At 42.1% G+C, this 23,870-nt stretch overlaps 1 protein-coding gene across 3 annotated transcripts; it reads right to left on the bottom strand.

The window, feature by feature from the left end:
- Positions 1-1,387: 1,387 nt before the first annotated feature.
- LOC109880209 (angiopoietin-1) lies at positions 1,388-23,507 on the bottom strand. 3 transcript variants are annotated; one of them, XM_031817696.1, is made up of 9 exons: positions 22,678-23,505; positions 15,453-15,608; positions 15,094-15,203; positions 14,751-14,992; positions 13,870-14,015; positions 13,117-13,218; positions 8,098-8,264; positions 3,360-3,490; positions 1,388-2,508 (listed from the first exon to the last, which is right to left on the bottom strand). In XM_031817696.1, exons 1-9 carry the CDS (start codon positions 23,119-23,121, stop codon positions 2,348-2,350), a joined length of 1,659 nt encoding a protein of 552 aa, XP_031673556.1. In that variant the 5' UTR covers positions 23,122-23,505; the 3' UTR covers positions 1,388-2,347. The 3 variants fall into 3 exon arrangements, with proteins under 3 accessions (XP_031673556.1, XP_031673554.1, XP_031673557.1); XM_031817694.1 differs by having other exon boundaries at positions 15,094-15,215; XM_031817697.1 differs by lacking the exon at positions 3,360-3,490 and having other exon boundaries at positions 15,094-15,215; positions 22,678-23,507.
- Between the last annotated feature and the right edge of the window lie 363 nt (positions 23,508-23,870).

Here is a 23,870-nt window from a genome sequence, read left to right on the forward strand (position 1 = left end):
TTATATTTCCCTCACTAACTTTAAACATCAGCTATCCGAGAGCTAACCGATCGCTGCAGCCGTACATAGCCATCTGTAAAAGCACACCAGTAATTGCACACCAGTATGTATCTACTTGGCAACAGTCATCTGCAACATCTATCACTCCAGTGTTAATATGCCTAAATTGTTAATTACTTGCTGCTACTATGGCCTATTTTATGCCTACCTCCTCACGCCATTTGCACACACTGCATATAGACTTTCTTTTTTTTTTCTATTGTGGTTTAATTGGACTGTATGCTTGTTAATTCCATGTTGTAACTCGGTGGTTGTTGTTTGTGTCACACTGCTTTGCTTTAAATCTTGGCCAGGGTTGCAAGTTGTAAATGAGAACTTGTTCTCACTTGCCTACCTGGTTAAATAAAGGTGTTCTCAACTAGCTACCTGGTTAAATATAAGGTGTTCTCAACTAGCCTACCTGGTTAAATAAAGGTGTTGTCAACTAGCCTACCTGGTTAAATAAAGGTGTTCTCAACTAGCCTACCTGGTTAAATAAAGGTGTTGTCAACTAGCCTACCTGGTTAAATAAAGGTGTTCTCAACTAGCCTACCTGGTTAAATAAAGGTGTTCTCAACTAGCCTACCTGGTTAAATAAAGGTGTTGTCAACTAGCCTACCTGGTTAAATAAAGGTGTTGTCAACTAGCCTACCTGGTTAAATAAAGGTGAAATAAATAATAAAATGTATAAATAAATATTTCATAGCTCTAAAACACACCTGTGTGTGGAGACAAAAATCTCCCATCTGACAAGAGAAACCGATACTGACATTCAAAATGGTTCCCACCCACAGCCTCCCTGCCTGACACGCAGCCTGCAGAATAGATTGGAATGTTTATGTATGTATGTATGTATGTATGTATGTATGTATGTATGTATGTATGTATGTATGTATGTATGTATGTGTGTATGTGTGTGTGTGTGTGTGTGTGTGAATAGATTGGAATGGGTATGTATGTATGTATGTATGTATGTATGTATGTATGTATGATGTATGTATGTATGTATGTATGTATGTATGTATGTATGTATGTATGTATGTATGTATGTATGTATGTATGTATGCATGCATGCATGCATGTCTGTCTGTCTGTCTGTCTGTCACTGACCTTAACGTCATAACAATAGGAAAGTCCACCCCAGAGCCAGAAGTTCACGTCACCTAAGTTCATGAAGTCACTGCAGTGTCTAGCTTGTTGGACTACTTTATGGAGCAGAAAAATGCTTGGCACTGCTTTTAGGGGGAATATTTTAATTCATGGCACAAAAAAGTACTTTTGTCATTGTTACAAAGTTCAACAAAGGCCCCAATAGATGTTGCAAATTAGTACAAATCTAGGAAGGGTATAAGAGCAACAATGCTTTTATTACTGAAAACTTACATGAAAGTGAAGACATCAATTATTTAGCTCTATTCCATTAAATATTCAAGTGTGGTGAGACACACATAGCCACCATTCCTTAAACATAATGATATAAAACATTCCACACACACACACACACACACACACACACACACACACACACACACACACACACACACACACACACACACACACACACACACACACACACACACACACACACACACACACACATACAGCAATCCACTATATAGGCTAATAATATCCATAACAGTGTTCTGAAGTGTATCCAGTCTAGGCCATCAGGCTTCTCTGCCCACAGTGCAGACTAAGAGAGCAGTACACTGATTCACAACATGTTAACAGGAATACCTTACCCATAGAAGAACAATACACAACAGAGACATGAAAGAGACAAATGAAAGGGAGACAAATGAGAGTCAAATGAAAAGAGAAATGAAACGGAGACAAATGAGAGTCAAATGAAAAGAGACATGAAACGGAGACAAATGAGAGTCAAATGAAAAGAGAAATGAAAGGGAGACAAATGAGAGTCAAATGAAAAGAGAAATGAAAAGAGAAATGAAAGCCAGACAAATTAAAGTCTTTCAAAAGCCCCAAATCTTACATTCATATCCTCTTCATGTAACCCACTTCTACAGTTTGATTCATTGCAGAGCTGGTGCTCAAACAATCAATGTCTTTCAAGAGGACATGTAAGCACCAGAAAGTCAGAATCCAAGTTCCTCATAGAAAACGAAATTAGGTTGCTATTTTTTAAGTCAAAGTAGAAACAATTATCCCACCTTCTACTTTGTGTTTCCGTCACACCTGTTGGACAGTACTTTACTTTATCGCATAAAAACAGTTGGATGGAAACATGACTAATGTTGCTAATATGTCTATGGACAACGTACCCAACGACAGTCACCAAAAGGTCCTCTCAGAAGTCTGCTGGTCGTATCATCATGGTAGTAGCACGGAGAGAGTAACTAGACCCTTTGAAGTAGTGCCACCTAATCCCATTCAGTTTACCCATGTTCTGACCATGACTGTAGTACATCCCGTTCAGGTTCGATGGTCCACAGGCATCGAACCACCAACCTGAAGGCATAGAGAGAAACGTAGAGAGAAACAGAGAAAATAGATTTTAGGCTTGATGATGTTACACTATCAGAGAACTATCAAAGTCATAGCTGTGTGACCTCCCTGTGACCTCTGATTATCTCTGGATAGCTTTGTTGCAACGCCAAGTAGTCAACACTAGAGCAGACTCCAGTACTCCTCTCTTTGGATAGCTTTGCCCCATTCTGACCTCTGACCTTTCATTACAGGTGAGAGTGGAGTATGAGGGCAACTAACAAAACATAAATAGTCTACAAGAATCTCTGTGAGCCCAACATGTTTGGACCAGCTACATGTGGGGGGGGAATGCTGCTCTAGACATTGATAAGAGGATAAAGACATGTATGTTTGTCATGTATTTTCAGATGTACATTCTGGATCTAAATCCTGATGAGATTGTAGCTTCACATTCATTCTTAATAGGAATTTCACTGTCATTTTGATTTATTCTGCTGGCCAGTTCCCTGGACTTCTAAACCAGCCATGGCATGTGTCAATCATTCTGTAAAATGCTGAGGGCTGCCACCTGGCTTCACCAGCTGAGATACCATTCTCTGCTGTGATATGTCAGTAGCAGTGCTGAATACATACTAACTGGCTCTGGCCTGCTCTGTAGTTCTTCTAGACGGGAGATAAAGTGGGTAGGGGGACCGGGAGGTCAATGAGTTGAAAATGTTTTACCAAAATGACAAAAGCTTCACCCAGCATAGTGTGGGTGGGTGGTTGTTGTTGTCTTATAGCTTCTACTTATCCCGTCGTTTCAGTTCTACAGGAGTACATACAGAGCGCATGTGTTTAGGGGTTAATGTGGACTTTAACCTCAGACATACCCCCAGTCAGCATGAGAGCACATTTGCAGATGCAGTTGTCGTTGTCCATATCCTTGGTACTGAAGTCTGCTCCGTTGATGACCAGGCTGCTCTGTCTGCCTGCCGTTCCACTGTGACTCTTCAGGAACAGCCTGACACAGTCGCCAGGGAAACACAGAGGAAAATAAAGCAGAAACACAACGCTAGTGCCCTTTAGCTGCTGGAGAACGCTTTTGTTCTTCTCACTGTGTGCACGGTGGAGGACAGAAATTCACCACCACGCTGTTCTTCTAATCTAAATAATATGTACCTCCCCTTGCAACCTGGTCTCAGAGCATTTCGTATTATTATGTACATAAATCTGAGACACTCCATTTAATATTATATGTTTAGTTACGTATGGCTACATGAGACCGATTGTTACTTAAGGCAAAAATGTACCTCCCCTTGTTCTCACTGTGTGAACGTTTGAGGACATAAATTCACCACCACACTGTTCTTCTAATCTACTACAAAGAATATGTACCCTTCCAAATAAGTGTCTTTGAAATTCTCGTACACTATATTACAACCCAATCACACCAGTTGCTTTTATAAAGAACATCCTGGTTTATGAGGACATTGTCGGTTTCCTCGTTTGTCTCAAGCCGTTTGTGTACTTCCCTGCGAACTCTTTGTACTCCCTCCTCCTGCATTGTTTGTCCCCATCTACTGTACGGCATGTCAAGCAGCTCCAACTGTGGTTTATGAGTCAGACAACTTTCAGGTCTTGCCAGAACCAGGTGATGGATAATTCACAGAAGAGAGAGGCCCTATTCTTAGTCAGTGGTCTTTATACTGTGTCTATGTTGAATACTGTGTCTATGTTGAATACTGTGTCTATGTTGTATACTGTGTCTATGTTGAATACTGTGTCTATGTTGTATACTGTGTCTATGTTGAATACTGTGTCTATGTTGAATACTGTGTCTATGTTGAATACTGTGTCTATGTTGAATACTGTGTCTATGTTGAATACTGTGTCTATGTTGAATACTGTGTCTATGTTGAATACTGTGTCTATGTTGAATACTGTGTCTATGTTAGACCATCATAGATAGAGTACAACAGACTTTGAGAGGGTTGATTAGTTCAACAAATCAGGCCTCACAGCAAGAAACAACATTTCTATGATCTTAACGTATTTAACAAACATTGTTCATTAATTCATCTATTACACGAATATGAATGACACAGATAATGAAAGAAATGAATACATATCAGAATTGAACTTGACCTGAACACTGGTGTTCATCAATTATAACGTCTCTATTTATCTGTGGTCCCTCTGTGTGGTCATATATCTGACCCATCAAAGTGTCAGGCTGATCATTAATGTGGCTTGGCTGCTATGGTGACCAGGTGTTTGGCTCCTGTACAGTGACTCTGTGTCACATTAAGAACTGTAGTTATGGAAGGCAGCCTGTCTCTCTGAAACCCAGTGTGTCTGGAGAGCTGCAAAGTTGCTTAGGAGCCATGAACAGGGCGACCATGTCTATCGGCGCCATCTTGCTATCAGATGTGTGTGTATTGTTATGTATTGTTGGATACTACTGCACTGTTGGAGCTAGGAACACCAGCATTTAGTTAGGTATTACTGCACTGTTGGAGCTAGGAACACCAGCATTTAGTTAGGTATTACTGAACTGTTAGAGCTAGGAAAACCAGCATTTAGTTAGGTATTACTGCACTGTTGGAGCTAGGAACACCAGCATTTAGTTAGGTATTACTGCACTGTTGGAGCTAGGAACACCAGCATTTAGTTAGGTATTACTGCACTGTTGGAGCTAGGAACATCAGCATCTAGTTAGGTATTACTGAACTGTTGGAGCTAGGAACACCAGCATTTAGTTAGGTATTACTGCACTGTTGGAGCTAGGAACACCAGCATTTAGTTAGGTATTACTGAACTGTTGGAGCTAGGAACCCCAGCATTTAGCTAGGTATTGCACTGTTGGAGTTAGGAACACCAGCATTTAGTTAGGTATTACTGAACTGTTGGAGCTAGGAACCCCAGCATTTAGTTAGGTATTACTGAACTGTTGGAGCTAGGAACCCCAGCATTTAGTTAGGTATTACTGCACTGTTGGAGCTAGGAACACCAGCATTTAGTTAGGTATTACTGCACTGTTGGAGCTAGGAACACCAGCATTTAGCTAGGTATTACTGCACTGTTGGAGCTAGGAACCCCAGCATTTAGTTAGGTATTACTGCACTGTTGGAGCTAGGAACACCAGCATTTAGTTAGGTATTACTGCACTGTTGGAGCTAGGAACACCAGCATTTAGCTAGGTATTACTGCACTGTTGGAGCTAGGAACCCCAGCATTTAGTTAGGTATTACTGCACTGTTGGAGCTAGGAACCCCAGCATTTAGCTAGGTATTACTGAACTGTTGGAGCTAGGAACACCAGCATTTAGCTAGGTATTACTGAACTGTTGGAGCTAGGAACACCAGCATTTAGCTAGGTATTGCACTGTTGGAGTTAGGAACACCAGCATTTAGTTAGGTATTACTGAACTGTTGGAGCTAGGAACACCAGCATTTAGTTAGGTATTACTGAACTGTTGGAGCTAGGAACCCCAGCATTTAGTTAGGTATTACTGAACTGTTGGAGCTAGGAACCCCAGCATTTAGTTAGGTATTACTGCACTGTTGGAGCTAGGAACACCAGCATTTAGTTAGGTATTACTGCACTGTTGGAGCTAGGAACACCAGCATTTAGCTAGGTATTACTGCACTGTTGGAGCTAGGAACCCCAGCATTTAGTTAGGTATTACTGCACTGTTGGAGCTAGGAACCCCAGCATTTAGCTAGGTATTACAAAACTGTTGGAGCTAGGAACACCAGCATTTAGCTAGGTATTACTGAACTGTTGGAGCTAGGAACACCAGCATTTAGCTAGGTATTGCACTGTTGGAGTTAGGAACACCAGCATTTAGTTAGGTATTACTGAACTGTTGGAGCTAGGAACCCCAGCATTTAGTTAGGTATTACTGAACTGTTGGAGCTAGGAACCCCAGCATTTAGTTAGGTATTACTGAACTGTTGGAGCTAGGAACCCCAGCATTTAGTTAGGTATTACTGCACTGTTGGAGCTAGGAACACCAGCATTTAGTTAGGTATTACTGCACTGTTGGAGCTAGGAACACCAGCATTTAGCTAGGTATTACTGCACTGTTGGAGCTAGGAACCCCAGCATTTAGTTAGGTATTACTGCACTGTTGGAGCTAGGAACACCAGCATTTAGTTAGGTATTACTGCACTGTTGGAGCTAGGAACACCAGCATTTAGCTAGGTATTACTGCACTGTTGGAGCTAGGAACCCCAGCATTTAGTTAGGTATTACTGCACTGTTGGAGCTAGGAACCCCAGCATTTAGCTAGGTATTACTGAACTGTTGGAGCTAGGAACCCCAGCATTTAGTTAGGTATTACTGCACTGTTGGAGCTAGGAACCCCAGCATTTAGCTAGGTATTACTGAACTGTTGGAGCTAGGAACACCAGCATTTAGCTAGGTATTACTGAACTGTTGGAGCTAGGAACACAAGCCTTGTGTACACAACCAGTAACATGTTATTGGATTTGAGCTGTAGGCCCATTAAACGCCACACTCCATAGAATAGCTTTCCTTTTAAAGGCTGTGATCTTCCTCTATAAACCATGTTTAAAATAATGGTCATTATTTACATACATTCCCAATAACGGATTACATAGTATATACTGACTGCTATGTACTGTAAATGACTTTTCAATTTCCACTGATGGACTCTGTTTACTCTTCCTCTCAATACTACTCAAGAGTTACTCTAATAGCTCTTTGTACATCCTTCCATCCTTCCTTGTCTTTAACTGGTTAGTAAAAATGTGAGCCAGGTCAACAACAAAAAATGGTACAAGTGTGTTCGTTTGTGTGATCACACGTCCATATGTGGGTGACCTAAATCAGATTGAGACAAAGCTTGCTGGTTATCATTCTAGGAAATATAATAATTCCCTTTTACGATCTTACATTTTATTTAGTTAGTAATGGCATTGTGAAATGAGGCAGAGCCTCTCTTTTCCGAAGAAGCTGTGTGACAATAGTTTGTTTTGGACCATCTCCATGACAAGTATTACAGAATGGCAATGAAATACGAATCTAGAGACCAAAATGTATTCCATTCCAGAACTCAAAAAGATTATCCAGTATGTTTTTGAAGAGACAATAAATGAAAAAGTAAGAATTATGATCTGCTGAAGTCCTAGAAGCCTCAATCAGAAGGTTATGGACAATAAAGTCAACAAACTGAAAAATGTATACATTAATTGTTTACAAATCATGATCAGAGTCACCAGTGCCTCACCATCGTTACTGTGATGGAAATACAACACCAAGCACATCATTATCAGTGATAGAACCAAGTCCAATATCTCATTCCCACTTCATTAAAAATATACTGCAGGTCCTGAAGCAAGTAAAGGCAACCACAGTTGAGTAGTTGAGTGACTATTTAAGTAGGAATGTGGGCGTATTTAGTGGGGAATGTCCTATGATCCTAAAAACTGTACTGTAGGTATGATACAATGCGATGAGATATGACAAAACTTAATTTCCTCCACTTAGGGTACATACAGATGTAGGATCTTAATTTCAGCCAGTTTTCTAGAGCAGGAAAATAATCCTGCAGCAACAGGAAATGTGAAGAATACGGCCCAGAACACATTGCTGGTATCCCACCTGTAATTCTGCTTTTCGCTGCCGATGTAGAAACGGTCATAGTGGGAGAAGGCCTGCTGTCCGTCCCAGTCGGTCACTTCCACCCTCAGGTTGTAGGGCCTTTGGCTGGTCAGCAGGAACACAAACTCATTCCCCAGCCAGTGTTCTCCAAACAGACTCCCAAAGCCCTGCAACAACACAACAGCACAGGAACACTTGTCTTCTGTTTCTGTAGTGTAAGGCAGCTTGATGTACAAGTACACCCCTTGGACAGGACACTAGTCTGTCGCAGGTCCTTGTCCCAGCAACACATAGAGCTATAGAAAAATAATGAATGTTATATCGGGTTCTTCTACAGGGACAAGATCACAAACCCTATATGGTTCTAGGTAGAATTAAGACTGTTAGAGCGATGTTCTACTCAGTGACTCTTTGTTCTCTTTTTTTAAAGGAATTCTGTTCTGTGTTTTCCTCTCTTTAAAAGAAAATAATAACTATGTTCTGTGTTTTACTCTTTTATGACAGTGGTGAATTGAGGGAGACAGACAGATGAGTAGATAAAGATATATTTATTTAACTAGGCAAGTCAGTTAAGAATAAACTCTTATTTACAATGATGGCCTAGGAGTGGGTTAACTGCCTTGTGCAGGGGTGGAACGACAGATTTTTACCTTGTCAGCTCGGGGATTTGATCCACCAACCTTTCGGTTACTGGCCCCCTGCTCTAACCACTAGGCTACCTGCCGCCCCTATAGAGAGAGAGAGAGATATAGCTAGCGAGACATAGATAAAGAGGTATATAGATAGAGAGGTATAGAGATATATAGATGGAGAGAGAGATATAGCCTCCAGTATTTATGCTGCAATAGTTTGTGTCGGGGGGCTAGAATCAGTTTGTTATATCTGGAGTATTTCTCCTGTCTTATCCGGTGTCCTGTGTAAGAATGCTCCCTCTAACTCTCTTTCTCTCTTTTCTCTCTTCTCTCAGAGGACCTGAGCCCTAGGACCATGCCTCAGGACTACCTGGCCTGATGACTCCTTGCTGTCCCCAGTCCACCTGCTGTCCCCAGTCCATCTGCTGCTGCTCCAGTTTCAACTGTTCTGCCTGCGGCTATGGAACCCTGACTTGTTCACTGGACGTGCTGCCTTGTCCTGGACCTGCTGTTTTGGACTCTCTTTCTCTACCGCACCTGCTGTCTCTAACTCTGAATGATCGGCTATGAAAAGCCAACTGACATTTACTCCTGAGGTGCTGACCTGTTGCACCCTCTACAGCCACTGTGATTATTATTTGACCCTGCTGGTCATCTATGAACGTTTGAACATCTTGTCCATGTTCTGTTATAATCTCCACCCGGCACAGCCAGAAGTGGACTGGCCACCCTTCAGAGCCTGGTTCCTCTCTAGGTTTCTTCCTAGGTTGCTGCGTTTCTAGGGAGTTTTTCCTAGCCACCGTGCTTCTACATCTGCATTGCTTGCTGTTTGGGGTTTTAGGCTGGGTTTCTGTACAGCACTTTGTGACATCGGCTGATGTAAAAAGGGCTTTATAAATACATTTGATTGATTGATAAAGAGATAGAGATTTAGATATAGAGAGATATAGACAGAGAGAGAGAGAGAGATAGATAGGTTGGATTCTGCAGCACCAGTACTAGACCAGGCCTTGGAATTAATCTTTCTTTACCAGAGACATTTTACAATATATCAACATTTGAATGGTGATGTAAGCACACCATGTTTAGACTCAACTTAAACAGTTTCCTCTCTCCTGTCAACAGAGGGGTCAACGAGCGAACACATACCCGTTGTATGCCAGCGTCTTTGCCAGGCTACACTCCACACTTCCTTAGCCCCTGACTGGAGGACAGTCCTCTCTCACTCAGCCCAGAGGCCAAGGCCTTTTTAGCCACAGGGCTCTTTCAAGGCCTAATGGGGCTGGCAGTGGCAACACAGTGGATTCGTCCTAAATGGCCCATATTCATTTTAAAGTACAATACTTTTGACCAGGGCCCATAGGACACCCTATTTCCCCATAGGGCTCTGGTCAAAAGTAGTGCACTATATAGGGAATAGGGTGCCACTTGGGATGCACAAAGTCTGTTTTGTGCTATGCGTTTGTACTTGCTCCTTTTTCTGTTGTAGTTTGACATATACATTCATATGGTGGAATGTTGTGCAATGTAGAGATTCCTATTTTCCCCAAAATCTACAAAGTTTCAATATCGGGAATAATCCCTATTTATCCCGAGAGACCTGGGGAATACTTCAAAAATTAGAAGTGCCCTTTTAAAACCAAGATGGTCACTATGCCAGGGTTCTCCCCAAATAAGAGGGGTGCTGCGCCACCTTGTCGGCTTGGCTGCGCCACTATGGAAAGATTTCAGAGCAAATTAAATGTAAGTTTAGACATGATAGTTACTCTATCTTTGATCGCCAGCGCATTTCAGAAGTAGCCCCACAGAGCGCCCTCCGAGTATAGCGCTGTTTCTTTGTAACGGCAGTCAAACAAAAGTCAAATGACCAAAGTTGCTAAACTTGCTAGATAACCTCCTTCAACGAATGACAGAATATCTCCCATATTTGGCTAAATCAAGTTGATGATTATACCGATAGCAGATCAGCTCATGAATAACAGGGAGAGGAAGTGGAAATAGTTTATATAATATCAAGGTATCTTAATGAGGACTTAACGAGGACTATCTACTCTCATATCGTTTGTTGATCACACATTCTCTATGAGACAGCACAGAGAAGGGGGGAAAGAGGTATTTTGACATGCATAGGCGAGAGGCGTGCTTTGATAATGCATCCTATGGATTACAGAATAAAATGAGCTACAGGAGTGAGAGGAGTCAGGATTTTGGGTTTCATTAGGATTGGAATTGGATAGGGAAATCATTAGGAATTGGATAGGGAAATAGCCTAGGTTCTAGGATGAGAATATAAAATTTACCCTCATGCCTTATTAACGGACTTCATGCCTGTGACAGAGATGCTTATGCAGTGAATTGTACATAAGCCTATCAAATTTGTGACTGTCTGAAGATTTACAATGACAGCTTAAAGAGGCACATGCTCTTTAAAAGGCTATACTGTCAGGTTTCCTGTGGGGTTTATTAACTGTATTCGAGTCATGTGTGCAGTCCAGAGCAGCCGGCAGTGTCAATTATGCGTGCGCTTTGAATTTATAGCGACTTTGTGTCAAATATGCTAGACTAAAGGCTTCAATGTGACAACCTGTTTGGATAATGTCCAATAAATGTTTTTGTTAATCTTTTGCTGAGGGATTTCATTAGTGCAGACATTGGGGAATTTTATTGTAATTTCCCAGGTATTGTCATGTATTTTGGGGGGTAAACGTGAAGAGTGTTCCCGGTAATGTCCCGGGATCCCGATTACCCATGTTAATCCCTGGTGCTACAGTGAGGGAAAAAAAGTATTTGATCCCCTGCTGATTTGCCCTCTGACAAAGAAATGATCCATCTATAATTTTAATGGTAGGTTTATTTGAACAGTGAGAGACAGAATAACAACAAAATAATCCAGAAAAACGCATGTCAAAAATGTTATAAATTTATTTGCATTTTAATGAGGGAAATAAGTATTTGACCCCGTCTCAATCAGAAAGATTTCTGGCTCCCAGGTGTCTTTTATACAGGTAACGAGCTGAGATTAGGAGCACACTCTTAAAGTGAGTGCTCCTAATCTCAGTTTGTTACCTGTATAAAAGACATCTGTCCACAGAAGCAATCAATCAATCAGATTCCAAACTCTCCACCATGGCAAAGACCAAAGAGCTCTCCAAGTATGTCAGGGACAAGATTGTAGACCTACACAAGGCTGGAATGGGCTACAAGACCTTCGCCAAGCAGCTTGGTGAGAAGGTGACAACAGTTGGTGTGATTATTCGCAAATGGAAGAAACACAAAATAAATGTCAATCTCCCTCGGCCTGGGGCTCCATGCAAGATCTCACCTCGTGGAGTTGCAATGATCATGAGAACGGTGAGGAATCAGCCCAGAACTACACGGGAGGATCTTGTCAATGATCTCAAGGCAGCTGGGACCATAGTCACCAAGAAAACAATTGATAACACACTACGCCGTGAAGGACTGAAATCCTGCAGCGCCCGCAAGGTCCCCCTCCTCAAGAAAGCACATATACATGCCCGTCTGAAGTTTGCCAATGAACATCTGAATGATTCAGAGGACAACTGGGTGAAAGTGTTGTGGTCAGATGAGACCAAAATTGAGGTCTTTGGCATCAACTCAACTCACCGTGTTTGGAGGAGGAGGAATGCTGCCTATGACCCCAAGAACACCGTCCCCACCGTCAAACATGGAGGTGGAAACATTATGCTTTGGGGGTGTTTTTCTGCTAAGGGGACAGGACAACTTCACCGCATCAAAGGGACGATGAACAGGGCCATGTACCGTCAAATCATGGGTGAGAACCTCCATCCCTCAGCCAGGGCATTGAAAATGGGTAGTGGATGGGTATTCCAGCATGACAATGACCCAAAACACACGGCCAAGGCAACAAAGGAGTGGCTCAAGAAGAAGCACATTAAGATCCTGGAGTGGCCTAGCCAGTCTACAGACCTTAATCCCATAGAAAATCTGTGGAGGTTCGAGTTGCCAAACGTCAGCCTCGAAACCTTAATGACTTCGAGAAGATCTGCAAAGAGGAGTGGGACAAAATCCCTCCTGAGATTTGTGCAAACCTGGTGGCCAACTACAAGAAACATCTGACCTCTGATTGCCAACAAGGGTTTTGCCACCAAGTACTAAGTCATGTTTTGCAGAGGGGTCAAATACTTATTTCCCTCAATAAAATGCTAATCAATTTATAACTGTTTATCATTTATAACTGTCTCTCACTGTTCAAATAAACCTACCATTAAAATGATAGACTGATCATTTCTGTGTCAGTGGGCAAACGTACAAAATCAGCAGGGGATCAAATACTTTTTTCCCTCACTGTATGTATTCACCAACATCAGAAGAATGCTGTGAGGATATCCCACCCTGTCCTCCTCACCATCTTGTACTCCTTCCACGTCCTCTGGAAGTCCATGGTTCCATCTTTTCTCCTCTGAATGACGGACCATCCTCCCCCTGCTGCCTCCATGTTACAGTAAACCTACAGAGAGAGAGACAGAAAGACCGTGACATGAGTAGCTGACACACTACTCTCACACATGCAGTGCATATCATGACAATAAAGTAAAAGGAGTGACTCCTGTAGATGAGGCTCCCTGGTCCTTAGTTTTGTGTACCATGGTCAGAGGCCACAATGACGGAATGGGTCCTAAGCCCAGGGACGTAGCTTTGTGTAACCATGGACACTGACAGCAGCACAGCTGATAATGGACAGCAACACACTGTTGCCAGTCAGCCATCTGCGGCTTGGCAGGACACTACTGAGGAGGAGGACATCTGCTGTGTAGCTGTGCTGAAGAGGCCAGCCAAGAGTATTTCCAGCTCAGCCAGCCAGTCAGTCAGCCAATACCTGACATATTCCTGGGATATTGCTGTTGAATCTTTTGGCAAGCGACTTTAGAGCACCGTATAATAATTGCTGCCACTTGCACGTAAACTAAAGTAGGTTACAGTCAAAAAGTGCAGCCATTTAATTGTTCATGTCTGTTTTTGCTGTTTCCATGCAGAGGTAAAGCCAGGCCTGCATATATCATCTAATATATGCCTCTATATTACACATTCTGCTAATAGAATTTACATCTCTTTTCCCCCTCTAATATTTATTGAAGATAATATATCAAGTTTTCCGTACCTTTTTGGTCTCCTGTGTGTTGATGTGAATAGTATATAATCCACTGTTGTTGAAGCCAGCTTGAAAGACTTCTGAGCAGTCCCGATACTTTCTCTCCTCATGAGATGAATCTCTCTGCTTAAAGGCAAGGTTGCTGTTTGCCACCACTGTTTAAATAGATAATGAAACAAGAGCAAACACATTATCAGCTAGGCTTCAATTTCAATGCATCCAAAATCCTTTGTAATCAACAGCCCAGACTGGCTCAGGTCCTATTAGAACAGGTTCTTGCGTAATCAACAGCCCAGACTGGCTCAGGTCCTATTAGAACATGTTCTTATGTAATCAACAGCCCAGACTGGGTCAGGTCCTATTAGAACAGGTTCTTGCGTAATCAACAGCCCAGACTGGGTCAGGTCCTATTAGAACAGGTTCTTGCGTAATCAACAGCCCAGACTGGGTCAGGTCCTATTAGAACAGGTTCTTGCGTAATCAACAGCCCAGACTGGGTGAGTTCCTATTAGAACAGGTTCTTATGTTCTGGAATGCATCTTCTTATGATCTTAGAAAATGTGGACATTGAAATTAAGGCCGGTAGGTTCCATGTTTCAACCTATTTTCAACATCCATGGACGTCAGCCGGTGCCCAATGGGTTAGTCCAGCCTTCTTAGTCCAGTTATAGGCTTTATCTGTGCCCAGAGAATATCTTGTCTGAACCTGTGAACATTTGGCACAATATATCCTCCAGTACCTCTGTTGTATTTAACCCTACCTAGAGTTTTTAAAGCCAACTCCTTCTTCCTGCAAATAATTACTATCTATGCTATGATATTCATACCCCAGAGTATTTAATTTATACATTCTGTAACAGGAAACATTGGCCCCAGTATCCATCCAGTACCTCCAGACCCTCTGTCCTTCGAGCAGAGTTTCAGCAGACTGTTGACGGTCTCAGTGAGCTGCTGTTGTTGGCTAAGCAGGATACTGTTGTTGCCAGTGGCCTGGTCCAGATGGGTCTGCAGCTCTGTGATCACACTGCTCTGTCTGGCTACCAGCTGCTGCAGGCTGGACCTCTCCTCCTGGAAGGTGACCAGCTCCTCATGGTGCCCAGACTCCAGCTCCTGCATCTTCTGCTCTAAGAGCCTGATCAATACAAGTGATTTGAAAATCAGTTGATCAGTCAGTCAGCCAATAAATCAGGACAGAACTTTTCATGGGAAGAAAATCATTCATGTTGATTTGACCTGTTCTTGTCGTGCAGCTTGCTGATCTCTGTAGATTGGTGGAGGAGCTGGGTCTCCAGTTTGTTGGTGGACAGAGAGTTCTCCAGGAGCTGAATCTCCAGCCTGGAGGTCTGATTCAACACCTGTCCATCAGGAAGCTGTTACTATCATTCATATTCACCCAGTCAAGTGTATGGAGTGTATCTATATAGGCTAAAAGTGGCACCATGTATTTTAATGTACTTCATAGGCCTATTCATCCAATCAAATTAGGATAATTGCTGAGTAGGCTACATGATTAATAGTAAGTGTTACTGATATCATAACATGCACTTGAATGTTCTTTGGAGAGGGATATTTGTATACGATTCATACTGCACCTGGATCTCTACGTCTGTCAGCTTCCGTGTGTGCTGGGCAGTCTGGGTCAGGAGGTTGGTGCCTAGATTCAAGATGGCAACTGTGTGATTGTGGACAGCACTCTGCTGCAGCTGAGCCATCTCCACATTCAGACTGTCCTTCACATATCTCTCAATCTGACACACAAACACAGAGGAGGTATGAAGGGATGTTTAGGCCTTTACCTCTCTCGCCAGACTCCGGGTGTTCTGCACACTCACATTTAATGTCCTAGGAACGTTCTCCAACTGGCTTAACATTGAACATGTTCTCACATAGTTCAGAGAACGTTAAGAAACAACTTCCTTCTGTGGGAATTTCAGTACTTCAGCATAACGTTTCCCACAGGTTTCCTCTTGGTTCTATTTAAAGTCATGTTCTCAAATTGTTCCAAGAACTTTAAGAAAACTTTTGTAATGTTCAGAGAATGTAATGTTCAGAGAATGTAATGTTCAGAGAATGTAATGTTCAGAGAATGTAATGTTCAGAGAATGTAATGTTCAGAGAATGTAATGTTCAGAGAATGTAATGTTCAGAGTAATGTAATGTTCAGAGAATGTAATGTTCAGAGAATGTAATGTTCAGAGAATGTAATGTTCAGAGAATGTAATGTTCAGAGAATGTAATGTTCAGAGAATGTAATGTTCAGAGAATGTAATGTTCAGAGAATGTAATGTTCAGAGAAATGTAATGTTCAGAGAATGTAATGTTCAGAGAATGTAATGTTCAGAGAATGTAATGTTCAGAGAAATGTAATGTTCAGAGAATGTAATGTTCAGAGAATGTAATGTTCAGAGAAATGTAATGTTCAGAGAATGTAATGTTCAGAGAATGTAATGTTCAGAGAATGTAATGTTCAGGGAATGTAATGTTCAGAGAATGTAATGTTCAGAGAATGTAATGTTCAGAGAATGTAATGTTCAGAGATGTAATGTTCAGAGAAATGTAATGTTCAGAGAATGTAATGTTCAGAGAATGTAATGTTCAGGGAATGTAATGTTCAGAGAATGTAATGTTCAGGGAATGTAATGTTCAGAGAATGTAATGTTCAGGGAATGTAATGTTCAGAGAATGTTCTAAAATGTGTATTTAAAAACATACGTCCCGTTCTCAGAACATTAAGAAAACGTTCCATAAAAGCGTTCCATTCTCAGCATCAACAAAACTCTATCCTCTGTCTTGTTAAGTGTTTGATGTTAATGAGTGTTTGTTGCCTTTTAAAATGGGGTCTGTTTGAATAGACAAAAAGAACAACTGTGGATGTGTTGTTATTAGTCCACGCTAGCTCCATACTGGTGGCGCAGTGGACTGATTCCATGGATGGACGACAGAAGATGATGCCATGTCACAATAATGAAGAAATGTGTTTGGATGATTAATGCAAACACATTTATAGGGTTAATGTCTGATAGATCAGTTGTCTGACAACGTCATGAAAATGTGCTTTGTTATGATTCTGAAACATCAGATAGCAAACAACAATGACAAAGAATCTGCCATGCGGGCAATCGTAGATTTATCTTGTTCTTGAAACCATGTCGTGTTTTGACTGATTTCATGTCAATGCTTATATGGCTAAAATTCGATAGCTAGCTAACCAACAACTGTAACGATGTATTTGTGCTCGTTGTGAAAATGTATTTATGTTTTCAATAAACATTTGAAGACAAATTATAGTTTACATGTTGTCAACAATCTAAGCCAACCCTGTCTGTTTTACCCCATATTTGTGCACACATTGGTTTTGTTGCTAGACAACCAACTGGTCTATCTGTGCTTGCAGTTCAAAAAGTAAACCCCCAAATAAGCTAGTAGTGTTATTAAAAGTCTTACTGAAACATGTTGAATGTTTTAAGGAAGTTATTTAAAAAACCAAAATAACCTATAATATCCATTTCCAGAACATCTCTGCAACCTAAAAATAAAAGTTCCCAGAACAGAGACTTCTGTTCTCAGAATGTTTGAAAATGATGTTTTACCGGTCAGGAAACGTATGGCTTCGTTCCCACAACCAATGTGAAACCAAAAACATACGTTCCCACAACTTCCAAGGAACCATCCATAAATAACCTAATTATATCCAGGGAAGAAAAACGATTGGATATGTATTCATTCCCTTCAGCAATTGTGGATTGAAGGATTTACTGCATCGATATGGTCCTGTCTAAGGATTTCCTTGGCCCCTGGTCAGCTACTTAGGCAGGGATCTTTCAGGGTTGTTGAGTTCAGTCATTTCCTTCTAGTCAACCAGGAGAGATCAGTCATGGGACTGCATCTGTATGTTTTCTGCCACAGATGCATCATGTGGACAGGGCTCAGCTGCCAATGACATTATCCATCTGAAGTTCACTGTCCTGATGATGATTACAATGAGGAGAGGTCTTTCCCAGCAATGTGCTTTAAAAATGTATCGTTTTTTTTGTGATAGCTCAGGGTCATTCAGTGATTCATTGAAGTTTAGAGTTTTCCTGTTACCCCGGCTTTCAAGCCATGGCCTTTTCAGTTCATGTGAATCAGTTTAGCCTTGGACAGCTTTTAAACTATGTATTTTCAAAAATGTACAGTTTGGAAATTACAGTTAAGTAGTCACAATAATGGTATATGAAATAGTTACATTGCAAAGTTAGAATTTCATGTCTCACTTTATCCCTGATTTAACGTAACAGATCACCCTAAATAGGATTTTCAACTTAAGAATGTCTACTTTGTGGCTAGATTCCCTCTGCACAGACAGAGGAAAGGCCTGGTCTCTATGATACTTACTGAAAGATTCCCTCTGCACACAGAAAAAGGCCTGGTCTCTATGACACTTACTGAAAGATTCCCTCTGCACAGACAGAGGAAAGGCCTGGTCTCTATGACACTTACTGAAAGATTCACTCTGCACAGACAGAAAAAGGCCTGGTCTCTATGACACTTACTGAAAGATTCCCTCTGCACAGACAGAAAAAGGCCTGGTCTCTATGACACTTACTGAAAGATTCCCTCTGCACAGACAGAAAAAGGCCTGGTCTCTATGACACTTACTGAAAGATTCCCTCTGCACAGACAGAAAAAGGCCTGGTCTCTATGACACTTACTGAAAGATTCCCTCTGCACACAGAAAAAGGCCTGGTCTCTATGACACTTACTGAAAGATTCCCTCTGCACAGACAGAAAAAGGCCTGGTCTCTATGACACTTACTGAACGATTCCCTCTGCACACAGAAAAAGGCCTGGTCTCTATGACACTTACTGAAAGATTCCCTCTGCACAGACAGAAAAAGGCCTGGTCTCTATGACACTTACTGAAAGATTCCCTCTGCACAGACAGAAAAAGGCCTGGTCTCTATGACACTTACTGAAAGATTCCCTCTGCACAGACAGAAAAAGGCCTGGTCTCTATGACACTTACTGAAAGATTCCCTCTGCACAGACAGAAAAAGGCCTGGTCTCTATGACACTTACTGAAAGATTCCCTCTGCACAGACAGAAAAAGGCCTGGTCTCTATGACACTTACTGAAAGATTCCCTCTGCACAGACAGAAAAAGTCCTGGTCTCTATGACACTTACTGAAAGATTCCCTCTGCACAGACAGAAAAAGTCCTGGTCTCTATGACACTTACTGAAAGATTCCCTCTGCACAGACAGAAAAAGGCCTGGTCTCTATGACACTTACTGAAAGTGCAGTGTCAGACTGTTTATCTCTGCTGCTATGTGGTCTGAGCAGCTTCCCACGAAGACAATTGCATAGTCAGCTAATGGAATCATTCAGGAATTAATTCATCTGTAAGATCAGAGTGCATTAAGATGTCAATGTTAATGCAGAGGAAAGGAAGAGAAGGTCTAGTGCAGTGTACACATGTTGAGCAGGATAAAACGTGTCAAGTGGCAGTCTCCTTATTACAATGTCCAGAGTCCTCAAATAATCACACACTACATTAGACATAAGAAACCCAGAGGAATAGTTGCATGGCCGGATTACCACATTAGGGGTCCCGGGGCACCTACCAAATATACAGTAACAGTCAAAAGTTGGGACACACCTACTCATTCAAGGGTTTTTCTTTATTTTTACTATTTTCTACATCAAAACTATGAAATAACACAAATGGAATCTTGCAGTAAACAAAAACGTGTTAAACAAATCAAATATATTTTAGATTTAAGATTCTTCAAAGTAACCACCCTTTACCTTGATGATAGCTTTGCACACTCTTGGCCTTCTCTCAACCAGCTTCATGAGGAATGCTTTTCCAACAGTCTTGAAGGAGTTCCCACATATGCTGAGCTCTTGTTGGCTGCTTTTCCTCAGTACCACACTATAGCATTCATTTAATCAAAGAGAAAAACACATTACCTCAGTACCACACTATAGCGTTCATTTAATCAAAGAGGAAAACACATTACCTCAGTACCACACTATAGTGTTCATTTAATCAAAGAGGAAAACACATTACCTCAGTACCACACTATAGCATTCATTTAATCAAAGAGGACAACACATTACCTCAGTATCACACTATAGCGTTCATTTAATCAAAGAGGACAACACATTACCTCAGTACCACACTATAGCGTTCATTTAATCAAAGAGGAAAACACATTACCTCAGTACCACACTATAGCGTTCATTTAATCAAAGAGGAAAACACATTACCTCAGTACCACACTATAGCGTTCATTTAATCAAAGAGGAAAACACATTACCTCAGTACCACACTATAGCGTTCATTTAATCAAAGGGAAAAACACATTACCTCAGTACCACACTATAGCATTCATTTAATCAAAGGGAAAAACACATTACCTCAGTACCACACTATAGCGTTCATTTAATCAAAGAGGAAAACACATTACCTCAGTACCACACTATAGCGTTCATTTAATCAAAGGGAAAAACACATTACCTCAGTACCACACTATAGCGTTCATTTAATCAAAGAATGGCCATGGAGAGGAACTCCTGAAACTATGAAGACAGTGAAACTGATATCCCACAAATACACTGAGGTTGAAGTTCTCTGAAAAGCATGGCCCCACATAAAAACTATATTATTGTTGCTTTCTTAATTGTCGACTGTTCTCCTGGTCATTTTCAGATGCACATATCAAAAACATTTGATGGTGCAGTGAGATGAAGAATAGTTTGTCATTTATATTCACTACATGTATGCAGGGTTCCAAGTGCTCACCCTTAAGCATAGACTGTATTACATTATACCAAATGCAATTACCAAACTCAGCACTGGTAATACTGAAGTGGTAGTCTGTTACTACTGAAGTGGCCTTGTTCTCCCTGACAGAATCATCTCTGGTATTCCTTGGAATGTGAATGCTGCTGGCCTAGGTCCCGGTGGGTCAGGGAACACATAGACCGACAGAGACAGACAGAGAGACAGACAGACAGACAGACAGACATAAACAAACACAGACAGACAGATACAGACAGACAGACAGACAGACAGACAGACAGACAGACAGACAGACAGACAGACAGACACAGACAGACAGACATAAACAAACACAGACAGACAGACAGACAGACAGACAGACAGACAGACAGACAGACAGACAGACAGACAGACAGACAGACAGACAGACAGACAGACAGACAGACAGACAGACAGACAGACAGACAGACAGACAGACATAAACAAACACAGACAGACAGACAGACAGACAGACAGACAGACAGACAGACAGACAGACAGACAGACAGACAGACAGACAGACAGACAGACAGACATAAACAGATACAGAGAGACAGACAGACAGACAGACAGACATAAACAGACACAGACAGACAGACAGATACAGACAGACATAAACAAACACAGACAGACAGACAGACAGACAGACAGACAGACAGACAGACAGACAGACAGACAGACAGACAGACAGACAGACAGACAGAGACAGACAGACAGACAGACAGACAGACAGACAGACAGACAGACAGACAGACAGACAGAGACAGACAGACAGACAGACAGACAGACAGACAGACAGACAGACAGACAGACAGACAGACAGACAGACAGACAGACAGACAGACAGACAGAGCACTGCCAAACGCTGAGCCCATTCCTTGAAATTGACTCCCCAGCCCTGGATTGGGCCAATGTGACATAGTGTGAGAGGGTTCAGACAGACAACACAGTGTTTTCTTAAGGACAGCCAGGCCAGCCGGACACACTCAGAACATCACAACCCAGCGACCAAGAGCCACAGCCTGTCTGTCACAGTCAAACAAGTCCCTGTCATCAATCTCTCATCCCTGGGGCTGCAACATAGTCCCTGGGTCCACACACACTGGAACAACAGTCCTTTTGAAATGACAGTGTTTTTAATGAATAATGCGGGATATGGTGCATTCATCACTTATCGGGTAAGAGAGAGATGTTTTAGTATCCTTAAGGTTTCTGTTTCTGTTGGGTTGGTGCTCATGTCATTTAGAGTTGTTCGGTGTAATGGAGTAATCCAAACAACAGATCTCCACAAATATACAGTATCTATTGTATACTGTACTATGGGGAGTAAAATGTAGATAGGCTGTAAAGCAATGATGAATTGTACTGGGGTATCTTATATCTTATTGCTCTTGAGTAAACAGAGACAGAGGAAAGAGATGGATCCAGGTGGGACCGAGCCAAATGTTGTCCTATAATAATAATATTCATTATGGCAGGACACATTTGGCTCGGCCCAAACAGTTCATGGGGTTGAAACACACTCAATGCTGATAATGTGCACTTAAAGATGCACTGTGCAGAAATCGTTCACCCATTTCCTGTTTGCTAAAATTCTAATTGTTTGCCGATCTACCACTTCTTAGACTTGCTTTCAACGACAATGACAGATCTATAACTCACATTTCTATGTGAATTTGGTCGGGTCGCTCAAAAAGTTAGATATTTAATACCGTATAAAACACTACAGATAGATTTTAAAGTGATGAAATGCAGTATACTTTCTAGCTTTGGCCAGATGTTCCACCTCTATATAACTTTGATAACAACAATGGCTAATGTGTTATAAATGCAATAGCACATAGTTCAATCGGATAAAAAGCTGATCTTTTTGACATGCACAGCCATGGGACATGGCATGCATTTCCTTCTAGAGTATAAATATCTGATAAAGCTCTGTTTAGACTGAAACACCAGGCTTTAATCTTTATATCAACTACTACTATACTGTATGCTTGGAGAACATGCTCTTACTTTGTGAAGCCACTGTGTGTAGTTGTCCATGACGTTCTCCAGGTGTTGGATCCTCTGGTTCCCCAGAGCCGGGGCCAGTCCTGGGAGCTTGGGCTTTTTCAGGGGGGCATCTCCCTGTAGAGTGTTCCCCTGGTACTGGCCCTGTCCCTGGCTGGTGCTGGAGCTGCCGACCCCCTCCGCCTCCGTCAAGCACGGCCTGTTCCCCCCAGCGTTATCTGGTAGCAGGAAGGTATAGGTGCAGGATCCGTGCTGGATAGAGTTGTACTGGCGAGCGTTAGTGTTAGTGCTGGCGCTCATGGACCCGCTGCCAGCTATGTCCCCTGGGCCCCTGGGCAGCTCTTCCAGAGACACAGACACAGAGTCCGTCAGTAGCAGCAGAAGGGCAGCCAGAACCAGCCAGATCATGTGGCAGCTGGGCTGGCAGGGCAGGAAGTACCACGGCATGGCAGCAGGAAACACAGGCTAACGGTCCTCTTTTATGGCTTCTGTCTGTCTTCTGTCTTTCTTCACAGCATGTCTTCCTGTCCTGTCGTCAATCAGACGGTTGGGAGGTAGACCGTCGATCCAGAAAGATGGCCGCTTCCCATCAGTAGGAATGGATGAGTAGTCCTCTCAAGTGTCAATGTGGAACTCATCCCAATTCATCACCAGTTGTCTTGTTAGTTGTTGTTGCTGGTCCAGATCCAGGACAGGGATCCACACTACACAGTTGTGTGATGTAGACTACATTGTCAGTCAGTGGAGTGATCTGTGTTGTATCCTCCTCCTCATGGCTGGCTGTATGTAGTGCTGTTCCTCATGTCTGCCTGTCTGTATGTGAGTTTAGAGTGCTTTAACGGGGGGGGGGGGGACTGGAACGTCCAACTCTGGGCAGGCTCTGTGCCTCCCATACTGAGGGACTGGTCGAATGGAATGTGAGAGAGAGAGAGTATGGGGTTGTGTGTGTTTGAGAGAGAGCGAGAGAGAGAGGTTTGAGATTCATTTCTATTAATATACTCCTGATTTGAAAACACTTCCACAACACAGGCTTGAATGAATGCCTGGTCCATATATAATGACCCCACAGTCTGTAATTCAGACAGATATCTACCGAGAGCAGGAGATGGGCTCTCAGACACTCTTTATGCACAGTGTCTTCCTTTCATCTTCATTTAATCATGCAATCATATCCAGCTCTCCCTCATAGGAATGTA

The sequence above is a fragment of the Oncorhynchus kisutch genome, unplaced genomic scaffold (genome assembly GCF_002021735.2).
Source record: "Oncorhynchus kisutch isolate 150728-3 unplaced genomic scaffold, Okis_V2 scaffold1123, whole genome shotgun sequence".
Classification (NCBI taxonomy): Eukaryota; Metazoa; Chordata; class Actinopteri; order Salmoniformes; family Salmonidae; genus Oncorhynchus; species Oncorhynchus kisutch.